At 44.3% G+C, this 25,177-nt stretch overlaps 1 protein-coding gene across 4 annotated transcripts in view; it reads left to right on the top strand.

Annotated features, from left to right (window-relative positions):
* Positions 1–25,177, top strand: part of LOC102563459 (ALF transcription elongation factor 3) — a 252,046-nt gene that overhangs the window by 199,319 nt on the left and 27,550 nt on the right. For all 4 annotated transcript variants that reach the window (XM_059720988.1, XM_059720987.1, XM_059720990.1 and 1 more), the window contains one exon: positions 18,283–18,346. In XM_059720988.1, coding sequence (XP_059576971.1) covers positions 18,283–18,346 — 64 coding nt within the window. The remainder of the gene's footprint in view (positions 1–18,282; positions 18,347–25,177) is intronic.

Genomic DNA, 25,177 nt, shown 5'->3' with positions numbered 1-25,177 from the left:
AATTAGATAAGACAGAAATCAAATGCATCTTAATTTTGCTCTTAAAATCAGAAGTTGTATCTGTTGTACTAAGTATAGGGAACAGACTTTCTAGTGCTACAAACATAGTCTAAAGCCTATATCTGGGAGTCTCTAGGAGACCTGTACTAGTGGATCTTGAGTCCCAAATGGGTGTGTAGAGAGGTTATTGAGATATACTGCATTAGACTAACTGCAAATATGAAATGTCACCACATTTGACGCATACGTCAGAAGGAACAAATTAAAGATGATAGCCCAGATCTTTCAAATTCTTATGGTACCATAATATGTAGTAATCCTAATGGCAGCATTTTGCCTAAAATGATGCCTGTAGGGAATTTCATTCATTAATCTATGAATCCCTGAATTACAGGAACCCAGCACTAGATTTAAGTCTCTATTTCAATCCAAAAAGCCTAGTTTGAAGAGACTAAGACTGATGTATTTCATTCAAAATGACCATTCAAATTTGTTTCAACCAATCAGTATTTTTTAACATTTGCCTAATTTGTATTCTAGAGACTGTGGAAAACAGCTGTGTCTAATGATGAATTGGAACACAAGCAAGTCAATAAAAAGCAATTTTTTTTAAGCAGAGTGTCTACTGTTCATACCGCATGAACATAAATTGAAGTGTGAAGATAAATTTATCTGACAGCATCAAATGGCAGGGAAAATCTCAGTTTCCCTGTCTTTCCATTGCTTACTGCAAGTTCAAGACAGCTGATACTCCAGGCATGTAAGTGACATCAAGTGAAATTTTGCACTATGTGCATTTTACTTAGATTTACTGGAGGTTCCATCCACGTAGGGCCACAATGAGACTTAGTAATACTGAGCATTCCCAGGCCTGTAGGAGAGGTGTCCACCTCTAGGAGTCAAACTCACACACCCAAGTTAGATACCTACCTTTGCCATACTATAAATAGGGAGAATTTGGCACCTAAGATCAGGATTCACAGCATTCAACACAGTAAGCCAGCCAGTAGGGGATGATGAAGAAAGAAGCACATCAGAAATCCCATTTCTCCCCCATACTTCAGGAATTTGTCCTGAGTTCAGTATCTGTGTGAGACTGGAATTCATAGCATGAAAAATTAGTCAAAGTCAACCATGCTGTAGACCAGATCCAGGTCACAGAGCTCCTTTGTAGGTCAGATACCACTTGGGGAAGAAGGTAGCAGGAGAGGGACCAGTGGAGAAGGCAGTGGCTGCAATGAGGATGGCAGTGGAAGGCAAGTAGTGGTGGGACCAGAAGCTGCAGGACAAGTGAGACTGTGTTGACCCTCATTCACCCTTCTGCCACCAATGGCCATGTTCACTGGGGCCTAGGATCTGGATTCTGCAGCAGGTCATGGTCCCCCTACCACCACCACCACCGTTTCCAGTAGCCTGGAGGGTTGGATGAAGCACCTCCACAGACTGGATCCAGCCCGCAGGTTGTATGTTTCACACCCCTGCTTTAGCCTGAGGCAGCAAAGTTATCTTTTCATGAATGGGCACTTGGTTCACACCTTTCTTTGACATGAGCACAGGTGACAGCAATGGTGATAGCCTTTTGTGAAATAGAGCAGTCATCTAGGAAGTGGAAATCACACAGAAAGTGGACCAGGGTCCTCTTCATCCTGAGGGGATTCAAACCTCCATTTCCAGAAAGAGAACCCAACCATTAATCTAGAGGAGGAGGAGGAGAAGAAGACCTTCCACATCTCCTATTGGTCCTAGGCAGCCGAAAACACTAGGCTCATTAGGTCCGAATGTTAGGGAGTATGACACTGTAGACCAGGGGTCAGTAACCTTTTACTAACACAGGCCACAGCTTGTAACCCAGCCAGCACTAAAGGCCACTGTTCCCATCTAGCTGCTCCAGATGCCCCTGCTCCTTGCAGAGGTCTGTTCTCTCACCACCCTAATGTAGCCTCAGCTGGAAAACATGCTCTAAAAAGCATGACAAGTGAAAATGTGGAGTGCTTAATTCAATAGCAATGGTGATCAGAGGGCACACTGAGGGGGAAGTCAGCCCTTTGCGCAAAGCAGGGACAGCTGGAGAGGCTGGAGGGGTTTGGCACTTGATAATAAAATGCAGAACATGGGCTAGATCAGATGGCTGGGGATCAGCTCACTTTTAATAAAACGCAGTCTGGATCAAACTTTTGCAGGCCAAATCCAGTCTCATTGCTGGTCAGATCTGGTCCACTGCTGACTTCTCTTGTAGACCAGTGGAATGAGAGCTACCAGAAGTTGGGGGATGGGACTAAGTAGGGCATGACCTGCCACAGAATTTGGGGTCCCCAGGCCCCAATGGACATGTCCATCAGTGGCAGAGGGGAGAGGGAAGGAGAGGAGTGAAAGCTGTTCAGATACAGCCCTTGCTTGCTCCACTGCTGTCCAGACTGCACCCAGTGCCCGATTTAGTCTTAAACTACTTAAGCTACAGTTTAGGGCCTCACAATATGAGGGGCCACTAAATAAGAAAAAAAAACCTGGACATTTTCATTCTAATATGACAAAAATATACATATATATGGCTCCACAGTTATTATTCAAATTGAGTTCATAAATTTATGAAGAAATAACAATAATTCATCTTAAAATTTCATCAAAATCCTTTTTTGTGGATTTAATGGGTTATTTTAATTATATGGGGCCTCTTAAACCGGGCATAGTTTAGGGCCTCAGCATGTCATAATCCAGCACTGCCTGCACCCTTACCCCTGGACCTGTACTGTTGCCTGATTACCATCACCATGCCCAGACCCACCACAGCTACTAATCTTGCCTTGGAGGATCCCTTATAGTCCAGATTTGTCTCAGGCTCTGGGGTGAATTTGACACCCCTGCTGTAAATAACAAGCCTCATCAAGATACAACAGACTAAATTCAGCAGCTCACGTGCTACGAGCCAGCTCAGTTGCTCCTTAAGGCATAAGTTACAGTGTCTAGTCAGTAGCTACTGCAGCTATGAGAGGGTTAGCACAAAACTCTGCCCCTTCTGCTTGTTAGGCTGGAGATAAGTGTCAGCTACTTTAGTAGCCAGTAGAGCATACTTTATGTATACTTTATTCCAGCAAATAAAAATCAGTTTACTTCCTCACTTAAGACACGCACCCCAATTTTGGCAGGCTGATTTTTGGGGGAAAGGGTATGTATGCTATGCAGGTAAATATGGTATTATATGGGGCATTCCATGGACTGTTCAGTTGTCTTTGTTGTATGATGGCTTTTCTCTACTTTTATATCCATCTCTCAGCCAATTCCTATGTAAGCTGAAATCATGTGTCTCCAAATGATCCTGTCTCTAGTTAGAAAATCTTTAATATCTTCAAGCTTGCACAGGGATTTCAGTTTTGTAATATAAACATCAATTCATTCTGCTACTTCTTGGTTTTAGATTAAAAAAAAAATCTTTGTCTATAATCCTATTCTGTCTGCTATCTGTTTGGAAATGATTACTTGCAGTAGGACTTCATTCAGCTCTCATCTTTTTCCCCAATGAAATAAAACCCTATACCGTTGATTTCTCAACTTCCTTCCCCCATGGTCAGTTCTCCCTATAGACTCTATTCTTACTTCTGGTGGATTCATACTTGTGCAAAGTTGTTTTTTCCAGCATTCTCAGTGGTCTGAATCTCCCCAGTGCTGCCTGTTTGGGTTTTTTTTCCCCGCAAAAAATGCTGCTGTTTCACCTGTTACCTAAATTCCCTTCTTTTCTCTGGATCTCACTTTACTAATTGTTGCCACTATGGTTAACATGCTGCATATTAGGTAACAATATAAAAAGGCTCTGTGCTTACAGAACTAAGCTAGTGTAACCTGGGCAGTACTCCAAAAGGTACCCCCTCTCCAATTGAAGGGATCAAAGCAGGTGCACAAGCGCTGTGGGAGGTGTAAGAACTCTCCTCCCCCTATAGAGCAGAGCCAGACCACCACTGGGGGCTTAACCATATACCTTTTAATGAAGGAACAATACTGGGAACATAACAGGCATAATCAGGGGGTATAGTGGACACTACAATGCTCCAAGGGGGCAGGATTCAACAAAGGTTAGACACTTACAATCATTGACAAAAGACAGGGTTAACAAAATATAAGACACAAACAGCAGAGCAAACAATACTGGTTGGTGAAATATAAAAAGGCACAAAATACACAATGTCAAAGGACAAAGAAATATAGGGCCTAGGTACCTGGAAGGGGAGAAAGGGGGAAAACACAATGGCCCCTTTCCACTGCAAAAGGAATTTCATCTTGTTAGCTCACTCAGCCCAAGTCACCAAAGCTGGGACTTAAACTCAAATCTCCTACATGATAGGCAGAAATGCTGCCACACAGCCACCAACACTGGTACTACGCTAAGCTGCAAGGGGTCTTGACCTTCCCAGAGCCCCGGCCTCACATCAAGCTGCCCAGTCTCTGATTGGAGGAGCTGGAAGCCGAGCTGGGAACCTCTCAGGTCGCTGCTCAGATCCTTGCTGGAGCTGGGGAGCCTCTCCTGCTTGCCACAGCCTCTTGTAGGGGATCCTGGAGCCCAGGGGGGAGCCTCTCCTGCCAACTACACGCTATGCTGCTGAGGGTCCAACTGCTGCCTGCAGGTCCCGCTCCTTCAGGCTCTTCTGAGGCAACTGCTTCCGCCCCACTGGCCCAGCTCTTTGAAGCTCCTTCCTCGTGGTCCCTCGCTGGTCCCTTCCCTGAGTCAGCCATGCTGCCCCTTTTATCCCCCTCCAGGCGACCCAAGTGGCCAATCAGGGGACATGAGGGGTGAGTCTCTGGGGCCTGATTGGTGAGGAAAGGGAATCCCAAGTCCTCCAATCATCTTTTGCCCTTTCAAAACCCCTGGGCTAGTTCACTCCCAGCCAGCCTGTCACACTAGCTATATATTAAGAGAACTATTCACAGAAATGTTGAACTCTAGCTAGCACTCTAGCTATGTGCACACAGACTGACTTCTCTGTGCCTCATCCAAACTTCTTCCTACAAAGTGAGCTTTCCCTCCATGTTCTATGGAGGTTACTATAATTCTCAGGTTCTTTTATACTGCCAGAGTGATATAGAGGTATATAAATGACAATTAAGGTCCAATTTTTGAACTGGTACAGTCAAAATTATTATTTCTAATTCCATTGCTGATGAGACCTTATGCATTACTTTCCTTTGTATTCAAGCTTTCAGCAACAAAAACAAGCAGATCCGAAATCATCTTGTGCAGGTGTTAAGCCATCTGCAGTTTACTACCAAACAAAAGGAATCAATTTGCAACTCAGTTGCAAAGAATTTAATGATTTCCCTATCTGCTCATAATACAAGAGCTCAAGTATCCTCGTTCAGTACAGTTTTGAATCCACCATTGTTTTTACTCAAATATCTTTAAGCTTCTGGACATGCTCAGAAATTTGTTCTGGATTTTGACCCTCTCTAAGGGTCAGTATCTCTAATATTTTCTATCACTAATGTCACAGGTTTTGTTTCTCTCCTATTTTTGCCACAGCAGAAACCAAAATTCTTACTTTATTACTTGCATACTAAATAGCAACTATAACATCCCTTTAGGCATCTGAACTATTCATATCTCCTGTCTGATATTTTTACCTCACCTATCAAAATGGTATCTGAGTGACTAAGTACATGTTCTCTTCCGCTGTGCTGGCCCTGATCAAATGCTACAAATACATAGAAAGATTTCATAGCCCTAATTTGCATCATTCTGGTAACAGTAATTTCCCCTTCCATCATTTGAAAGGGTTGCAAGTATGGTGCTCTTTCACCAGCTGTTCACAGACTGTGGTCCCCCTCATGTGTATGCTAAGCTGTTGAACTTCTTCATTAGTCTTCTTACTCTAACCTGTTTCTCATGAAGTTCTTTCAAAATGAATGTACACTAGGTCAAACTATCCACAGGAGTCAGGCCCTACTGGTGCAATCTTATAAGGATGTCAAGCTAAATTGTGCCCTTATCAGACTGATTTAAAGTTGCTTTCTTCCTTAAGGGTGAATATCCTCACTAACCCTTTGTGCTAGGGACAGACATTCAAAAAGCCTGAGCCTAAATTGATTCAGTCTTTGCAGGTTAGTCTAACCTGGCTAGGCTGAACTGGTTTGAAACTGGACAGACATTCTCTCTGGACTGAGGAAATTCAAGCACATGCCTACACTGGCTCAGGCTAGAAGCCAGTGGGGTGCTAGAGCAGCCCTCCCTTCCTTTCGACAGTGCTGAGCTGAGGGGGAGTGGCCAGGTACCGACAGGACTCTCTCATTAGGAATGTCTGCCTGCACAATCCCAGGCTTTTTCTCCACTGGCTGCTCAAGTGGCAGGAGTGTTGCCAGCCCCCAGCCCAGGCTAGCACTCTGAGGCAAGGTGGGTGTGAAGCGCATGCATCTGTTGATGATGCAAAGCTTTTTAATTTCTTTCCCTGCTTCGTCATACTGTCTGCAGCAAACTGACAGGTGAGCAAGCCAGCCAGGGGGCTGATAACAGTATTTATCACCTGATTAGGAAAACAATAGCCTCTCTCCACATCACTTCAAACTTCTTAAACAGCTTACTGGCTGACCTGTCGATTAGCTCCAAAAGCCTGAAGCGGTCACTGTTCTGTCTGCCTATCCCAATTGGAAAGAGCACACACACAGACACCTCTCGGCATTAGCTAGCATACCACGTGCTGGCTACGGTCCCTGCTGTAGCAGAGAGGAGGAAGGGATCTCTGCTTAAGCAGTGAGTGGTGAGGGTAGGAGGAGAGGGGGGCACAAGGAAACCAGCAGACCCTGCTGTGCCTGTAAGTCTGTGCTGAGCTCCAGCCAGGGAGCAGAGGGGAGGGGCCAGCTCTGCTGCAAAACAGAGGACCCTGCCCAGCCCAGAGAGCATGCCGGGATGTTGATTTAACTTAAACCAGCAAGGGGTTTGAGCCAAATCAATTCAGTGTGATACCACACTCAATCAGGTTTATCTCACACTGGTTTCAGCCATTTTCAAACTGATTTACGTGCACTGAACATCTGTTCTGTTACAGGTTTAAACCAGTTTCTGATCATTTAAACTGGTCTGTGTGTAATGTCTGTCCCTAGCTCTGAGGTGCCTGGGTTGCTAAAGTACACAGCCCTTTGGGTGATTCTGGCCCTTTATTTAGCATTGGGATTTAAGCAGCTTTTATTGCATGCAATTGTTGTGCATTATGGGTATACTAGTTTGTTTTTTATAATACTTAGGTAATGCCATCTCTGAAGGGTGTTAAAATATGCATTTGGCTGCATTTATGATGTTTAATTGGACTGTTATTAGGTTGGGTTTTTTTATGTAGCCCCATAAAACACCATACCACAGTGAGAAATAATGTAAAAATGAAAGGTTATGTAAATGAAACAGAAAACACTATAGTTTTATTACATGAAATATAAAATTAGATAAAAATGTGTGTATGAATGCAGCTATAATTAAAATTGTATTTGGAATCTAGGCTACCCTGAACTTTAATGAGGGAAGTCATGGCTTCCAAGAAGGTGCTATTTCTTTAGATGTTGATAGATTATTTTTGAAATAATGTTTTTATTGATTTGCTGTGCATGATTCATTTTTGATGGAATAAGATTCCATTGTAGCAATTATCAGCTAAATTACAGTAAATTAAATTTAAAAGGTGGCAAGCGATGGAGATGGTAACGGCATAACATTACAACATAAAAATATATAGTATGGCAACAGACAAACACGTATACATAGACACAAACCCCAGACGCAAGCATTTCACTTGGATAATAACACCGCCATCCTTAGGAACCCAGCAGCCTGGAAATTCTTAAAGGCTGCTACTAAAAAGAGAATAATTATAATGCCTGCAGCCATACCACCTCATGCTGTGATCCTGGGCTACATAACAAGTAACAGAAATGCTGTATTTCCCACTGGCTTTTGACAAGTTCCTAGAGAAAGTGGTGGTAAAACAAGTGAAAGAACTCCTGTACAGTAGTGGATTGTTTGATAGATTTCATCCAAGATTAAGCTACAGATCTGGTACTGAGACTGCCCTTGTCACAATCATGAATGATCTGCATACCACATTGGAAAAAGGAAGCCTGTCCTTGTTTGGGTTATTAGATCTACCCATGGGTTTTTTATTTTGTAAATGGCTGGATTCTATTGCACTGCCTAGGTGATTAGCTAGATGTGACTGAGAATGTGTTGAACTGGTTCCAGCTGTACTTGACTGTGTTTCCCAATCAGTGTAGTTGAGTAAATTCTCATCAAGAAGAGCTGGTTTCATATAATGGCCCATGATCTCAGCTCATCCCGATGAAATTTCACCCTGATGTCTGAATTGGCTTTGATGATTTAGAGTCTTTTATTGCCTTTTAGAGACATGAGGGCTGTATTATGATTCATCTGTTTTGTTGAAAACCTTAATCCCTATTGATATCCATATTGAGATATTCAAAAACAAAAAAGACTACTGTACAATCAAAGTTGTAAATAGATGTCAGAAAGTTAATCATATACATTAATTTAACTCACAAACCTCCCCCTCGCCCCAAAAAAAACAGGGCCAAGTTGCTTATAAATCTGGAGTAATACCACTAAAATCATTGGGCACCTATGCACAAGCAGTGAGGCTGCTCCAACACATTGTAATTACAACACATTTGATCAGGCTCGATTAACTGAGTCTGCTGGAGTGTGGTAATTACTGCACTCCTGCAGGCTCCAGCATCTTGGGTATCAGCATCCCCATGCTTAAAAATGGCAGCAGGGGCACTTTAACTAAAACTCATCAAATGAGCTTTAGTTAAAGCAACCCTGCTACCATTTTTAAGCGCAGGGATGCTGATATACAAGATGCTCTGGACGCTTTCATTAGAGCAGCTCTTGGAGCCACTCTAATTAAAGTGCTCCCCCCCCCCCCCCACTTCCGGAGTACATGTTTAAATGCCCATTGGTCTGCAAACCAGGAGGATGTAAATTAAGTTTCCAGTGGTATTTCAATTTACCATTTGTGGCTAAAAACCACTTGAGTACCACAGATAGATTCAAATGCCACCTATCACTCAGTTCCTCCCCCATGTCAACAGGCTACCTAACACCTTCTGCCTAATACAGCAACCCTGCAGAAGTAGCCTTTCAGTTTTTTCTGTGATGTAGTGTGATCATAGCTAAAATGTTATCAGCATCTTCTGGGACAGGAGAGGCATGTAACTTAGATCAAGATGTCAAGATGGGTTTGGATTCTGGACTGTTTCACACTTCTCATCAAAGAAGAGAAGATTATATATTTGTCCTCATGATGCCTCACAACAACATCAGATCAGCAACTCAAATACAGCTTAAATAAAAACCAAAGTTTATTCAGCCTAGAAAAACAAATTGCCTGAGATTACCACAGACCTCACTGGGGAGGCAAGTTCCAGAGACAGTTCAGGTAAATGGATTTTAGGGATTGCACAGTGTAATATGTAACCCCAGATGCAGCCTAGGTGCACCTCTGAGACATCCTCCCTGGACTCTGTCATACCTTCAGTGGTGCCCTTCAGCTCCAAACCCTTCTGTTGTCTGGTGCTTGACCAGAGAACCAGCTCACATCTGCCAGGGGCCAGCTCCTTGGTCTGTGGCACCTTTGCCTTACCTGTCTCACCCAGGTCTTCCCAGCTTTTAGCAGAGGGGTTTTTGCCAGCTAAAAAAAATCACAGCCTCGTCTGGCCATGCACTCCGAAAAGAGACTCCCCACTTCTGTGTGGTCAAATGATCTGGTATCACAGTTGTCACTGATGATAAAAAGATAACAAAAAGATTTATTATAAAAAAAACCCCAAGAACAAACATAAGAAATCAGTAACCATGTGCTGAGATACAGACAGAGTTAAAAGAGTAAACAAGCCAAAGAAAAAAAATCAGAGCAGTGACCTGTTCCTAACCTATATCTCAATTCAGCACTCTCCCTAAGGGATGCCAGTGTTTCCCTATGCCACTGAAAAACTGAAGATATTCTCTGCACTCAAGACAGAGATGGATTCTTGAGTAGAGGGGCCCCCACTATATATATGTGTGTGTGTGTGTGTGTGTGTGTGTGTGTGTGTGTGTGTGTATAAACTTCCCCCCCCCCACAAAGGTGCATGATTACCAGACTAAGAGTTTGTCCTGATCTAATTAAAACCAGGAGAATACTATAATCCAATATATTGTCCTGCTTTCCTTAATTATCTGAATAGCTAGATCTTATTCTTATAGCCCTCTTCTTCTAAAACCCAAAGTCATCATTGTCTTGAAGGGCCTGGTTCCTGTGCCTCAGAGCATGTTTGCAAGGGAGAGGACATATGTTAATTCTCCACAATTACCTCTTCCAAGATAGGCAAGAAACACTTCAGTTAATCATTACCCCACTAAAACAGTTTTGGCTAGGCATATAAACATAAGGACAATAAAGCTAAATATAACTGAACATTACCTACACATATATACTACACATTCCATATTAGTCAAACAAATCCACAAAACCATGCAAGACACACCAAGCACCCCACCATAGTGGGGTTTGTGACACAAGGGTTTCAAATCATTACACTCCAAGAATCAATAGTAATGAAAAACATTTAAATACTCTTTTTAGAATGTCACAGGCTATGACATACATTATCTGAGGCTGGCATAATAAGTAAAGGTTGCTGGATAATTAAGTTGTCCATTAGCTTCTCCACAGTTTGCAAGATGTACTGAGGATTTGACACTTTTACCCATTTCTGCAGAAGTTAAAGACCTATAGATCTTTAACACGAAGGACATTGTTATTGTTCTGCATATTAAAAACAAAAAATTAATTATATGTAACATTAAAAGTTTCACCTTTCGATTCTCACACAACATGCAAATGTGTAATATATTTGCAAAGCTTAGAGAAGTGTTTCACAAAGGTTGTGTCATGGCATGCTAGTGTGCTGCAAGAGCAGCAACTGTGTGCCATGGAAAATGTTACTTTATCAGTATCAGATTTGGCCTGCACAGCTTCCCCTAGGTCCAGAAAATTGGCGGTGACGGAAGTGGTGGCAATTAACATTGCTACGACTCTCCCACCACAATATTCCCCAACTCCACACAGTAGGCTTGGGCCCAGCTCCAGCCCTGTGCATGATGGGATTGGGTCAAAGAACCAGCTCTGGCCCTGTGGACTGACCCAGCACCTCTCATCCTGCCCGTGGGGCCAAAAGGTTGTGTACCACTGCATAAGTCTTACATATATATGTACACAGAAAAGTATTTGCATGTATATGCATTTGTATGTACCTTTTTGGGTGTAAGAGTGAAGTTTGCTGCCAATTTTAATCCAGGAAAGTGTGCCCCAACTATTAAAAGCTTAGGAAACTCTAACTTACGGTGTGGTAGTGGAGTGGTAAAGGTGTGTCACAATGGCTTTGAAAGCATGATTTCAAGCTTTGCTCTTCTTTCATGTCAAGGTCAACCTCCATGCCCCTGATGACCCAGCTGTAAATAGGAACCTAGTCATTTGGGCTAAGAATCCAAGGTGGCTTGATGTGATGCTAGCCACATCACTCTCTTCTGTACCATTGGTGAAGTAACTGGGGTGCCTTAACCACACCAGCTAAATGACAGTTTGGCTTGAATGGCCTTTCTTCTTTACAAAGTTGTAGGCATAATTAAATGGCAAACACATTTTGAACTATGAAGATCCAACTGCTTCTTTATAATGTGTGCATATTTACAGGGTGCATTATATTTCCTAAAAGATTATTTTAATGTTCATAATATAACAGCTATTTCTTTCTGGATTTATGAAAATAGACTTCACTGCTGAAATGAATTGGGAACATTATCACAAATTATTAATACAAACGCACACAGACACACACACACACACAAAATATTATTCAGTTTTATAAGCCCCTACCTCTCCCCTCAAAGTTAGAAAATATATTAATTAATCATTTCTATAATGAATGAAAATTCAGATATTTTTAAATAGAAGAAACATCTGCTAATTCTTAAAAATTTAACTACTGAAAATCAGCAGTGCATGCTGTATTTATGATTAGCAGTGAGCAGTAGCCTGAAGTCTGGATCCCAGTCTAGCCCATATTAAGAGTTCTAATTTAGACTTAAACTGTCAAGTTCAGCTCTATCTGTATTACGCGCCCAAATCAAAACCCTGATTCCTAATGCCTCTAAACTTGGGTAGCGTTCCAATCCAGAGCCAAATAAATTTTACACGGTGATACAGTCTCTCTTAATCACTCCAGATTCTGACATCTTTATATCTCTTGCATAGCACCCTACATAGGTCTGTGCCTTCAGTGACTAACAGAAAGGAAAAACAGTTATTTAAAAACAAAACCTGAAAAAGCCCAATGCCCTCAACAATTTAGTTGCAAAAGAAAAACCAGATAAGGCTGTTAAGTGTCAATAATGTAGATAGCTATCACAGCTTTACTCACCCCAGGCATTTAAAAACAAAAGAAATGAATAGTTAAGAATGTCAGAAATTGTATATTGACCACAGGATAAACACGTCATTCTTATCAGATAAATATAAACGTATATTTCATCACTCCACTCCATTCCTATCCTACCCATTCCTATTCTCTCCCTAACAACCTCAAAACATTAATACAACACACATGCACAAACACAAATACACATTAATAACATATACAGGTGAGCACATATGAAATATGTTTGCATAATTTAATCACAATTAAATAATGCTGTACGCTTTCCTACTAAACTATATGTCATTTTAAGATAACAGCCGCTTTAAGAGAATTGTTGCTATTTGCTTGCTATGGCCCTGATCCTGCAAAGATGCATATGCTTAACTTTGCTATTACAAGTGGCCCCTTTGATTTCAATGAAAAAGACAGGGCAATGATTCCTAACCAGGGTGCCACAGCACCCCAGGGTGCTTTGAGATCCCTTTAAGGATGCTGCAGGATGCCATGCAATATTAGTACTGTTAGGATGTGAATATCCACACATGATTCACAAGATAAACCCAAATACAAATCCATAGTATCAAAACTATTCTAACCTGTTGAAGTATTTCTGAAATCTTTGCAACAGAACAATAGCTCTATTATTTTATTGTGGTCAAGAAATGAATGAAGGCTAAGAGCTAACATTTTCCAAGGGATGGGCTGAATCTAATCAGGAGTGCCTTGAGTCTAAAAAGTTTTAGAAACACTGCTTAGGGCATTTTTACACATGTTCCGGACAAGGCACTGAGCACTTTTAATTAACAAGCCATAATAATTAAAAGTACCTGGCACCACATCGGGAACATGTGTATCAGTGTCACAGTGCACCTCCACACTGAGAAAATGGCAGCAGTACACTTTTAACTAAAACACATCAAATGCCACCATTTTCTCAGAGAGGTGGCACACTGTGCTGCTAACACATGTGATGCACGAAGCTACCAAAGTGCATCAATTTATGTACTCCAGCAGACTCACTTAATCGAATGATCAGGCTCCCCACATGTGTGTAAGTGCCCTGGAGACTAACTGGTTCAGAGAGGCATAAGCTTTCATAGACAACAGCCTACTTCATCAAAAGCTATGAATGAACTCATTGGAAGAGACAGTTTCAAATAGAAGGGAATTTAAATACAAAGGATAGGGAGAGAGGATACTACTGAGAGAGGGGAAGGTGGGTTGAATAGGTTGATAGAGAGAAACACAATAATCAACCCACTGAGGATTTCAGTGGGACAGTAAAGTTAATCACAAGTGTTAAATGCCTGCAGGGGCAGCATTTAAGGCTGATGGCCATTGCTGTGTGGGTCACACAAGCCCCTAGGCCCACAGTAAAGGGAGGCATTGGAAGGGGGGGGGGGGGGACTGAGCCTCTAGCCCTGTAGAGTGGACAGCAGGGACAGGACAAGAGTAGGTATCAGGTGTCACCACCAAGAGCCAAGTTAACCCCTCTCTGGCCCTGCAGCCACCACCAAAATCATGTTGCTCCAATGCACAAACTCTATCAGGTAATGTTCTGGGGGGTTAGGATCAGAGTGACACTCAGGGACGGGGTGGGCCTTTACTTGTGGCATGCATGTGAAGAAATGCCCACTATTGATTTGGGATGTCCTTAGCTGTTCAGTTCTTTGCTTTTAGTTACTCAGGTTTTATAAAGGATGTGATATTTTGTTATCAGTTAGACATTATAGACAGATTTTAAAAGGAAAACTTTGATTGTCTTTATGCATGTATAGAGATAGATATTTCATACAAAAGCAATGTTAAAAGAACATTATTAAGATCATAAAGTCACACCCTAAAAAACTGAGGCCCCATCTACATGTAACAATGTGCCTGAAGTGGTCACATTGTTAGGGTAGCTTGTCACTTCTAGCTTTAGTTGCACCTGCTTAAGTGATGAATTATAGTATTATTTGAACTTTTCTTTTATATGCAGCATTATTTAACCATTGCTTAAGGTTTTGTATAGTCTTATTATTATTTGAACGTTTCTTCTGCATTTGGAGCTTGCCTTGAGCTCACTATCACTTTGTTCCTTTCTTATCAATATGAGAAGCAATTTATGTTCTTCTAATGTTATCAGCATAGGCGTGTATAATGTAGGCCTTGTTACTAGCTCAAATTAACTGAACTTGGCACTAACCAACTTAAACAGAGGGATGACGTGATTGGATGTGTTAATGAAAGGTGATATGAGGGGACCAATTGGATAATGCCCAATTGCAGAGCCCTTGGAATTTCCAGTTTTGATGGACAGACCAAATTAGGAGTCTGGGGCATACCCAAATTACGACACTGGTAAAAGAGCAAATAAAGATGTGTGCATGTGATGAGTTTGTTAGAACAAAGGAATATGCTGACAGGATAAAAACATGAACAGTATAATGATCAAAGGGAAACCAATCAACGGTACCCGGACATGAGTAATCAGAGAAGTGAAGTTAAAGAAAAAGCATAGAAGGGGGAACAAGGAAGTTGGATGTGTGTCATCATCCAACAACATCTAGAATGAAAAACAGCCATTACCCACAAATGACCACCCTCTACTTTCAGGAACCGATTGGCCACCTTTTCTGTGAAGTAAAGTTAACATCTGGGGTTCGGTGAGACCATTGAACTAAGTGTTTTTCTCTCTATGTAGAAAATATTCATACATTTAATGTGTTAATAAAGTTAGATTTTGGTGAAGTTAAACTGTCTGTGTATGACGTATTCCACATTTACACAGGTTAATTATGCTTTAATGATCCTTTAGCGCCATGGGCGCATAACAACCTGCCACACATTCAAGCAATTAATGGCATGATAAGAAGAAGAGTAAGCTACAAAGTTATTCCACAAAATATTCTAATATAACAAAGGGCTTAGTCTGTCTGTCTGTCTGTCTGTCTGTCTGTCCATAATGCTTTTGGCCAACTGCGCATGTGGCACCAAGTGGGTGGGTGGTGATTGGCTGTGCGGCCCAGGCTGCACGGGCTGAAGTTTGAGCCACTGCTAGGGAAGTTTGTGGTGGCGGCGAACACGCCTCGGTCACCGGAGCAGTGGGGCTTCCCCACGCCTCCCTGCCTGAGGGCAAAGCGGGGGGGGGTCACAGTCATGGCGCCCCTCCACTGCCCATCCCCAATGACCCTGAGAACATCTAGCAGGGAGGGGAAGGCAGCAGGCAGGGAGGTAGGGAGGGGAGCGAGCCAGGGGGAGGCGAAGGGGGAGTTACGGTGGTGGCTGTTGTCGGGGCTGGACGACAGGGAAGGAGGGAAGGGAGCAGGAAGAGGGCCCTAACAACAGCCAGCAGGGAAGGGGAGGCAGCAGGGAGGAAGACAGGGGGGCAGGAAGGGGAGGGAGCCCCTGTGCTGTAGGCTGGAGGAGGCAGTGGAGAGAGTCTTCATATGGCTAGTCCCAAAGAGTGAGCAGAGGGCCAGGGGGGCCATGTAAACACTCCCTGAAATCCATCATTCTTGACAGGCAGTTAGCTAGTGTGTAACTTTGTAGCTGCTTCCTAATCGCCATTAATTGAACACGTGTCCAGGGGCCCCCATGGCTGGGAACCCTGTCAACTGATTGGAGCTCCCACCTGAAAGGACCTATGTGCACCCCTGAGCCTAGAAGCTTCCAGCTGACAGGTCTCTCAGCCATGGGAGAGACCGCAGCTGCTGCAGTCTCCCAGCTGAAGGGGGGAGGGGGGGTGTGGCAGCCCCACAACTGGGAACCCCATCAGCTGAGGGGGCTCCCAGCCATGGGAGCTTGCTTCTTGCTGGTGCAAGGAGAGCCTGGGTTCTGAATTCAGATCCCCTCCACCTTTGCATTAATTACTATTTTTCCCCACTATTATCATCCTGGTGGGCAGAATGCAGCAGATCCTAGGGAGTAAATAATAAAGAAAAAAGAAATGGGAGTGAGAGTCCCAGGCTTAAAGTGGAGTCAGAATCACAGCAAGGATGTTTTAAGCAGGGAGCTGAAGATAGAAGTGATGCACCTTTGTGGATATTTATGTGTAGGACAACATGGAAGAAAGCAATAAGTAAGTGATGGAAGCTGATATTATGGACCAACTACAAGTGAGAATCAACTTTGAAATATTACCTAAGAGCTGATAGGTAGGCTGTGAAAGAGAGTGGGGAGGGGAAGGGTGGACAAGCATCTTATGTTTGATGTGATAAATGAAGTGGGTGAAGTGGAATGATGCAAAGCTAAGGTCACTACCTGGTTCAAGCAACAGGCTTGGAGCTTGATCTTTGCAACAGCACTCAGGATGAGTGTGAGACTTCTCAAGAACAGTAAAAGAGGTGCACAGGGATGGAGACATGATGTGAATCTAGACAAGAGTTTTAGCTGGGTACAGGGAAAGGCTGCATCTTGGATATTTATGCACAAATAATCTTCAAGATTTAAACATAGGCTTGATGTGAGGGTCTAGGGAGAAGTCTAAATTGAAAAAAACCCAGATTACAAGGATGAGTGACAGGCAAGATAGTTAGTTATATTGTCCACAGGGATCAAGAAAGGAGGTAACAGGAAGGGTTTATGGAGGAAGATCTATTTTAGCCATGCTTAGGTTAATCTCATGATTTATCATCTCTGAAAAGAGGTCAGACAGATTAACTGAAATTTAGTTTGACTAGAAGGAGACCGATCTGTAACGAAATATCTGTGAGTCATCAGGAAACAGTAACTGAAAGAGTGTTTTTAAGTGAGATTATACCTAGATAAGGTGTAAATGGGGAAGAGAATGGATCCAAGGACAAGGCTTGTGATGCCTTCTGAGATACTGAGGGGGTATGAAGGAATATCTACTAAAGGACACACCAACAGACCAATTAGCAAGCAAGTGGGAGGCCCAGGAGAGAGCGGAGTCATGAAAACTGAGGAAGAACAAGATTTTAATAAGTGCCTGGTTAACCATGTGAAAGAAGGCTAACGGGAATCAGATAGCTGGTTTGGAGATTTGGCTAAGAAGGAGTCACCAGAGAATTTGGCAAAAAGCAGATTCAGAAGGCAGGGGACAGAAGTGATATTGAAGGAAGTCTAGGGTGAAATTGCAAGAAACAAGTCCTAAGCTGCAGTTGCAATTGTGTGCTCAATACATTTAGAGCTGGAAGGAAAAAGGGAGATGGGGCAGGTAACTAAGGTAAAGGGTAAATTGTTTAAAATGCTAGAAAACTAAAGCATATGTTGTGAGATGAGAGAGCTAAGTCAGGGCTGTCCAACTGGTGGCCTGTGGGCTCTGGTGGCAGCCTCTCCCATTGCTGGGTGGTGAAGAAGAGCTCAGGGGGCCCAAAGTTGTAGGGGGGATGCTAGATATGGGCTGTTCCTATACCATGTGGTCCATGAAGTGTGCAGCCCAGGGGCCACACACTGGCACCACTTGCAGCCCCTGGCCATACCAAAGTAGACAGTCCTGAGCTAGAGGATGGTAAGCGGGTAAGGAAAAGAGTAAAGGAGGGGGTGAGTATAGAAAAAAGATCAAGAGATGGGATTGCCTGTCCCGTTTAATGTTTATTCCTGCTTTGCAGCTCAGCCCTCTACTAATTTGGGAAGAAGTCTATATAATCCATAAAAACAAATTTTATTAGCATATTGTTTTGCTTTGATCACTAACTTGTAAAGAAAAAGACCAGTTATAAATGCTATTGTCTTCACACGCAGTAATTTGGAAGAGCAAAATGCACAGTTTCATGTTAAGTACATTTTCTTCACAAAAATGTTTGCAAATCAGATTTGAAATAAGGGACAAATAACTTGGAAATACTTAACACTTCACAAATTATAATAATGCATATTCTTATTCTCCCCTTGTAGGCCACGCAATGCAGATTACTTTATGCAAGAAGCTAAACGGAAGAAACATAAAGCAGATGCAATGGTGAGAACATTTTCCTTCTAGATACATTGTTCCAAATTATATTTGTAATGCAACCTCTTCATTAATGCAGTATAGCTGGGGTAATTATAAAAGCTATTATAGGGATGGCTGGGCTTGTTAAATTAAGAAATGTTTATATAATCAAGTGTTCATAGCCCAATAAACTATAACTTAACAAATAATGGCTTACTGAGATAAAGGCTTGGATAAATGAAAATTTCCATTTATTCCTTTGCTTTAATTAGTATCTAGAGCAATAGGGACTCAGTGAGATTTCCAAAATGTTGGGGCGGGGGGTTGCTGTCTCTACAATTAACTGGCTAAGCTCTAGCCTCAAACCACAGAACTCTGCTAGGTGGCCACTGCCAAGCTCACAAAGGCCATAGGAACGACCCACTAATCCCAAAGGGCTTTGGATAAAGCCCCTCACTCCAGTGCCAGATATGACCGTTTCTTTTACATGTACTTTCCAAACTAAATAGTAACACACAAGTAGTCATTTACCTTATCAGACCTTTGCATAAGTCCAAGGTAGCCACTTTCACACAATATACCAGGGCATTAAACACATTTTTGACCCAGACTTCAGCTGCTCTAAAAAACCAGCAGAGGATTCTGCTGACAAAGGGGAAATGGAGACTATTTGGAAGACAAAGGAGGCATTCCTCCCCACTTCTCATTGAGGTTCCTCAGAGACAGAACAGAGTTATACAAAGAATAGAAGTCCATGGGACAAAGCTCATAGCGCTGCTGCAGATCTTCACCTAGGACAATAGTCCAAGTTATAGGCTGAGCCAGGGTTTTAAGTTAGAGACCACATTACCAAACCAAGGAGGAATTCTAAGGACAGAGTCCAAGTTACAGGCCAAATAAGAGTTACCTAAACCAAGGGGAATATCCAAATAACCAGAGTCCAGAAACAGGGCCAAACATGGTCAGATGTCAGAAAACCAAGAGTGTAGGCTCCAGGGAATCTTACCACAGTAGAACCTCAGCAAGTGCTGTTGGCTGGCCTACAACCAGCTGCTGCACATGGAATTAATGTCATTACTCAAATCCAAGGCAAGTTTTTTCCCTCCATTCAGCATAGGGGAAAGTCCCTCATCTTGGATTCAGGTACAAGGCAGAGGAAGGGGCAGGCTGCTGCTGCAGTTCCAACTGGCCCCGGACCCAGATCAGAGCCCAGACCTGGGCTTCGGGCCAGAGTCAGAGTTGCAGCAGCTGCTTGCCCCCTCCCTGCCTACCTGCCTGCCTGCCTTAGCCTCTGTCCTCCTCCCTGTCCCTCCCCCACAACCGCTTACTGTCTGGCATGGCTTCAGCTTCATTCTCTCCCAGGGCACACAGCACATGGAAGCTTTAACCCTGCCAAGCCATGCAGCAGTAGTAGTGGCAGCTATGAAACTATGACACTCTGGCCCCTGCCCGGCCTGGAGCAGTATCTCAGGGCCAGAGTTGCCACTACTACTGCTGCATGGCTTGGCAGGGTTAAAGCTTCCATGTGTTGTGTGTCCTGGGAGAGAATGGGAGAGCATCCATGTGCTCCATGGAAGTAGCTGGGTAGGGAAGGGGCAGAGAGGCTGGTGGGTGGAAGAGACTGTGGAGGGCAACAGTGGGTAGGCAGGGAGGCAGAAGCTGCAGTGGGAAAGAGGCTGCAGGGAGTCACTGAGAGGCAGAGACTGCAGAGGGCAGACAGGGGATGCAAGCAACAGGGGCATAGGGACCGTGGGGGGGCAGGTGCTGGGGGGCATCAGCATAGAGGATGCAGGGGCAGGCAGCAGAGGAAGGTGACAGAGTGCAGATACCATGGGTACAGACTACATGGAGGACAAGTGGTGGGGGGAGGCAAGGGGTCTGCTTGCCCCCCAACTACCTGTCTCTCCCACTGCCTGTCCCCTTGCTGCTGCTTTCCCTTGTTGTAGAAATGGTGGGGGAGGGTAAATTTAAGATGACCCTCCAATAATTAGATTTTGTACATGAAATATTGTAACAAATTTATGAAGTTTCCACATACAGAATCTAACTACTGAGAAGTAACCTTAACTTTGAAGTTGTCTTGCATTTGGATAAATATGGTAAATGGGGAGGTTACTCTCCCCAGCAGCCAAGCAGGAGGCCCTAACAGTGGCCAGCTGGTTCATCAGCCCAGGGGGTGGGGTCACCAGTTGGAGACTGGCGGGCTTAGCCAACTGGGCAATTAATCCTGGCTGGGCTGCCTGTTAGTGCCCCTGGCACCCACGCATCTGGAAATTTGGTGGCGGGAAAGCAGTGGCATTGTTAATTGCTATGGCTCTGGGAACCACACTGCGACCATTCCCCCACCACCAAATTTGCATAGCTGTGGGGAGCCTGCTGGTCAGATGACATGGTTTCATGCATAAGATCTGGCTGGCATGCAGGATTGTCTGAGACATGACATGCCATGCAGCCCTGGACCCAGCACACTGGGTCCCACTCAGCATGTGGCCCTGAACCTGGTGCATGTCCCCAAATACAGCACACCATGTCAGTCCACAGACCCCATCTAGCAGCAGGCTTAGCTACTACAAAGGAAGATATTTGATCTTCAGGCTGCTTTTCAAAAACAAGGTTTGAATTATATGTGAGGGCATGCTGTATATTATATAGGGGGACATGCTGTTTGGGTGAATATATGGTAATCCTTACCTAGTCACTCCCACTCAGGGCTACCAGAGAGTGATAGAGGAGACAGCTTGGAGTGGCTCTGAGTCCATTTCACAGGCCTTGCTCCAGCTATGTGTCTTGAGACAGCAGCATTTGGGAGTGCTTGGGGCTGTTTGGGGCTGTTCCTTTTAGCCCTCTAGCCTAGGGTCACTTGCCCCCACACCCCAGTGTGGGGGCCGGGGTAGCATCTGCCTTTCCTGCTCCGCAGCAAAGTGCTCTAAATACCAGGTCACAGGCTAGGCATTGCCCAGAGCAGGGGTGGCCAGAGTTTCTCACCCTGGGAGCCACATCCAATCCTCCACTGAAGTTCAAGAGCCGGAGAGCAGGCAGGGAGGGAGGGGTGCTGAGCACCCGGTGAGAGAGTTGGGGGGGGGAGGGGTGTTGAGTTACCCCACCACCACCACCACAGCGTCGAGCCACTCCAGCTTTCCCTGCTCAGGTAAACAGCATGGCTGCTGCCCCAGCACCTGAGCCGGCAATCACGGGAGAAGTGAATGGAGCTTCAAAAAGCGGGGCAAAAGCCACAAGTACCGTGCCAGCGAGCTGCAGTTTGGCCACCCCGGGCCCAGAGCACCCCCTAGTCCTCTAGCTACCTACTCTCTTAATGTCCCTGGTATGTGTTGGCTCTTAATGTCCCTGGTATGTCTTGGTAGGAGTCAGCAAGCAGGATTTGTTTTGTGAACAGCAGACCTGGGGTCAGGAGTATGAAGGCAGGGTAAATTTGCATCTTATAGACCAAGGGTGTATTTTGGTGGGAGGGCCACTTAGGGAGTTTGAGTGAGCTGTTGCAGGCCAGGTCATCACTCCCTGCTCTGCCAAGTCAGCAGCCCCATCACAACAGTTCACCAAAACTCCCTAAGTGGCTCCCATGCTCCTTCAATCTGCTCCCCACATGACCCTGCCCACAGAACCAGCACCCATCTCAGGGACATGGGGTCGGGGGGTGGCAGCTCTGCCCCAGGCCTCGGCCCTGCACTGTCATTGATCCCAATCTCCAGCCACGCTGCCACCTGCACCCACCTGTTCTGCTCCGAGAAACTGCTCCTCGCCCGCCCATGGCAACATCCAGCAGCACACATCCTGTCCATGCTGCTCCTGCCCAGTCAACATAGAGAACCCTTCTACCTGCTCCATCTGGCACCCCTGATAGTAGGTGCAGGATGGACAGGCCAGAGTGCCTGGGCAGCAGGGCAGGATCCAGCAGCAGCAGCCAGAAGGAGCCACTGCTGTAGGTGCTGCCAGGAAATGGACTCTGGCTGCTGTGCCACCCAGGCCCTGGTGGGTGCCAAGGGGCAGTGGGACCAGTTTTACAAGCCATAGCATAGGCTGCCACCCACACCTGGGCTGGATGGGGCTAAGGGCTGGACAGGCTGCCACAGGCTGGACAAAATGCCTTGCCACAGATCTGACCCACAGGCTGTATTTTGCCCACCCCTGTTATAGACTGACTAAATAAGATATATAGAGAGCATAGGACTTTGTGAATTCAAACTCACTTCATCAGAAGCTGTGAAAGGGCAAGAACAGAGTAGTGTATAAAGTGTAGTTAGTGATACAAATACATGAAAAGTGGGAAGGAAGAGAGAGAGGAAGTGCGGGGACAAACAAAAACGAACCCATAGGAACAAAGGGATCACAAAAACTAATCCAGGTAATGGGATAAGAATCCGTAGTCCCTGTCTAAGCCATGTTTAACATAATCCAGTCTATGGATGCTTTTTTTTCTGCAATTTCCCATTCAAACTGTTTTGTTTTTTTTTCCCCAATTTTGCTGGCATCAGGAAAGTGGCCAGATAGTTCTGGTGTTTGACTGACTGAGGGGGACGTAAACGCAGCACAGTACTAGATGAACAGCTCAGCATCTGAGCCTAGGCAGAGCATTGCGCTAACACAGCTGTGTTGTTGAGCTAGCTAGCTTGGGTAGCTTTACACAGCATTGCTTTGTGCCATGTATACATGCCCTAACTTAGACCACCAGAGGCATTTTGCCCTGTACTGTCTCAGGTTCAAAGGAGCAGAAAAGTGGCTTGAAATCACTGGTTTTTGTAACTCAGTGCACTCAAGTAAACTGGGTGCATCTACACGTGCATTAAGGCACTTTTTCTAATGCACATTAAATTTAGTACCTCCAAGGTGAAATATTAAAGAAATGCACATTAGGCTGCCTTAAGACACAGTAATGAATGTGCATGGTTTTTAAGAGACGCTTAATGCACAGTAGCCTGTTTTACTGCACATTAGTATAATCGCAGTTTTTTACATGGCACTTTAATGCGCAGTAAAATAGGCTGGTCACCTCCCCTGCAGCAACTACCCCTGCCACACACCTGCTTTAGCTCTGCACAACTGCAGCCTCCAGTCTCCTGCCATCATTCCAGCACCTGCCTACCTCCATTTCAGCACCCCCCAGTCAGCACCCAGGACTCCTCCCCCTCTCAGCTACCCCGAGGGCATTTATACATGTGCTCCGGCGGGGGGTACTTTAATTAGTGCAGCTCCGAGGGCCACACTAATTAAAAGCACTCAGAGCTTCACATGTATCAGTGTCCCAACACTGAAAAATGGCGGTGGGGCGCTTTGGACTAAAGCTTGTCGATAAAGCTTTAAAGCGCCCCGCCACCATTTTTCAGCATGGGAATGCTGATGCACGTGATGGTGGAGGCTGCTAGAGCACGTTAATTTCCTCGCTCCAGCAGCCTCTGGAATTATATCGCGTCAGAACAGGCTCACAGTGTATAGGAGCTCCTTCTGGCTTGCTTTCCTCCTCTCAGATCCACATTGCTTCCCCCCTTGGCTGCCCTAGTTGGCCGGCCAAATTCCATGAGGAGGACTAGAGAGTGCTCTGTGCCATGCCTGGCCTGTGACATGGTGGGGAGGAGAAGATACCCCATCTGGGAGCCTAGAATACACATCTCCCCCTCTCTGGGCAATGTGATCACTAGGCTATTGGGCTAAGATAAGAGGATTCCACTTTCTTTGGGTAGGCACATACCTTGGCAATCATATTCCACCACAGACTTAGGCCCATGAAAGTATAGTAGGATTTGGACCCTGGTCTCTTCCACTACTTCAGTTCTTCATGTATGAAGTAAGAGTAATAGGATATCCAACCCTCACAGAGATGCTAGTAAGATAAATCTATTTTTAAAATTACAAAGTGTTCAGGTATTACATTATTGAGAGCCATTGTACCTAAAATAGGTTGAAGTCAGTGCCCCATTCCAGAGTTATCATTTAAATCCTTATCCCTTAGGAAAGAATACTACTTCACCTTTCATTTTGTGGAAAAAAAATCTACCAGGTAATTCCAGGACCCTCATGAGTTTTATGCCTCTCTATATTGCCTGGGTTCTGTTTAAAGAGAAAAGGGGTCAGGGCAGAGGGAGTCATATATATTGAAGATTCATACACATTGAGGCAGTAAGTAGTTGAAGTTGTGGGAGCATAAAGACGTAAAAATAACAAAGGATTGAAGACAGAAACCCCTAACAATAAAAACAGAGGATAGGAAATGGGAGGTTGAAGAGCCACTGAAGGAAGTGTTGAAGGAGAAATCAATAAAAGGGGAAAAAACCTGGAGAGCACAATCAAGCAAGTCAACAAAAGAGAGAAAGCCAAAAAGGAAGGGATTAACTGTGCTGAAGGTAGCAAAGAGGGGAAAAGTAGTAGAGAGGGGAAATAGAACAGAGGTGAACCTTTTAGTAGCTAAAGTCAAAAGTAACCTTCGCCAGTGAGTAGTGAGGGCAGGAGGTTGAAGAGTGGCTAAGAGAAAAAGTCAGTGAGGAGGATTTCAGATGAGATCACTGTTTTAGGTATAAAACTGTTAAAGCTACTTCTGAGCTTGGAGCTGATTTCATGCTAGTTTGAGAGCAGCCTGGGGATGACACATTGTTCTGATTTAGGGAATTATACTCCCTTAGAGAATTATACTCCCCATAGATTCTGTGATTACTTCCCTCTGGCAAGAATTCGGAAGTATTCAGGATTCAAAGGCTCAGATTTTCAGAGATGTTTCCTAAATTAAATGTCTATATCCTAATTTAGTATGTTTTTACCATGGCTTTTATTTTTCTTAGCTCCGAAGTAATCATTATCTTTGTTGGATTAACACTGAAACATGAATGAGAAGCAACCATTACTGAGTTGTTA

The sequence above is a fragment of the Alligator mississippiensis genome, chromosome 1 (genome assembly GCF_030867095.1).
Source record: "Alligator mississippiensis isolate rAllMis1 chromosome 1, rAllMis1, whole genome shotgun sequence".
In the NCBI taxonomy this organism is placed as follows: Eukaryota; Metazoa; Chordata; order Crocodylia; family Alligatoridae; genus Alligator; species Alligator mississippiensis.
This window is presented reverse-complemented; position numbering and strand designations above follow the sequence as displayed.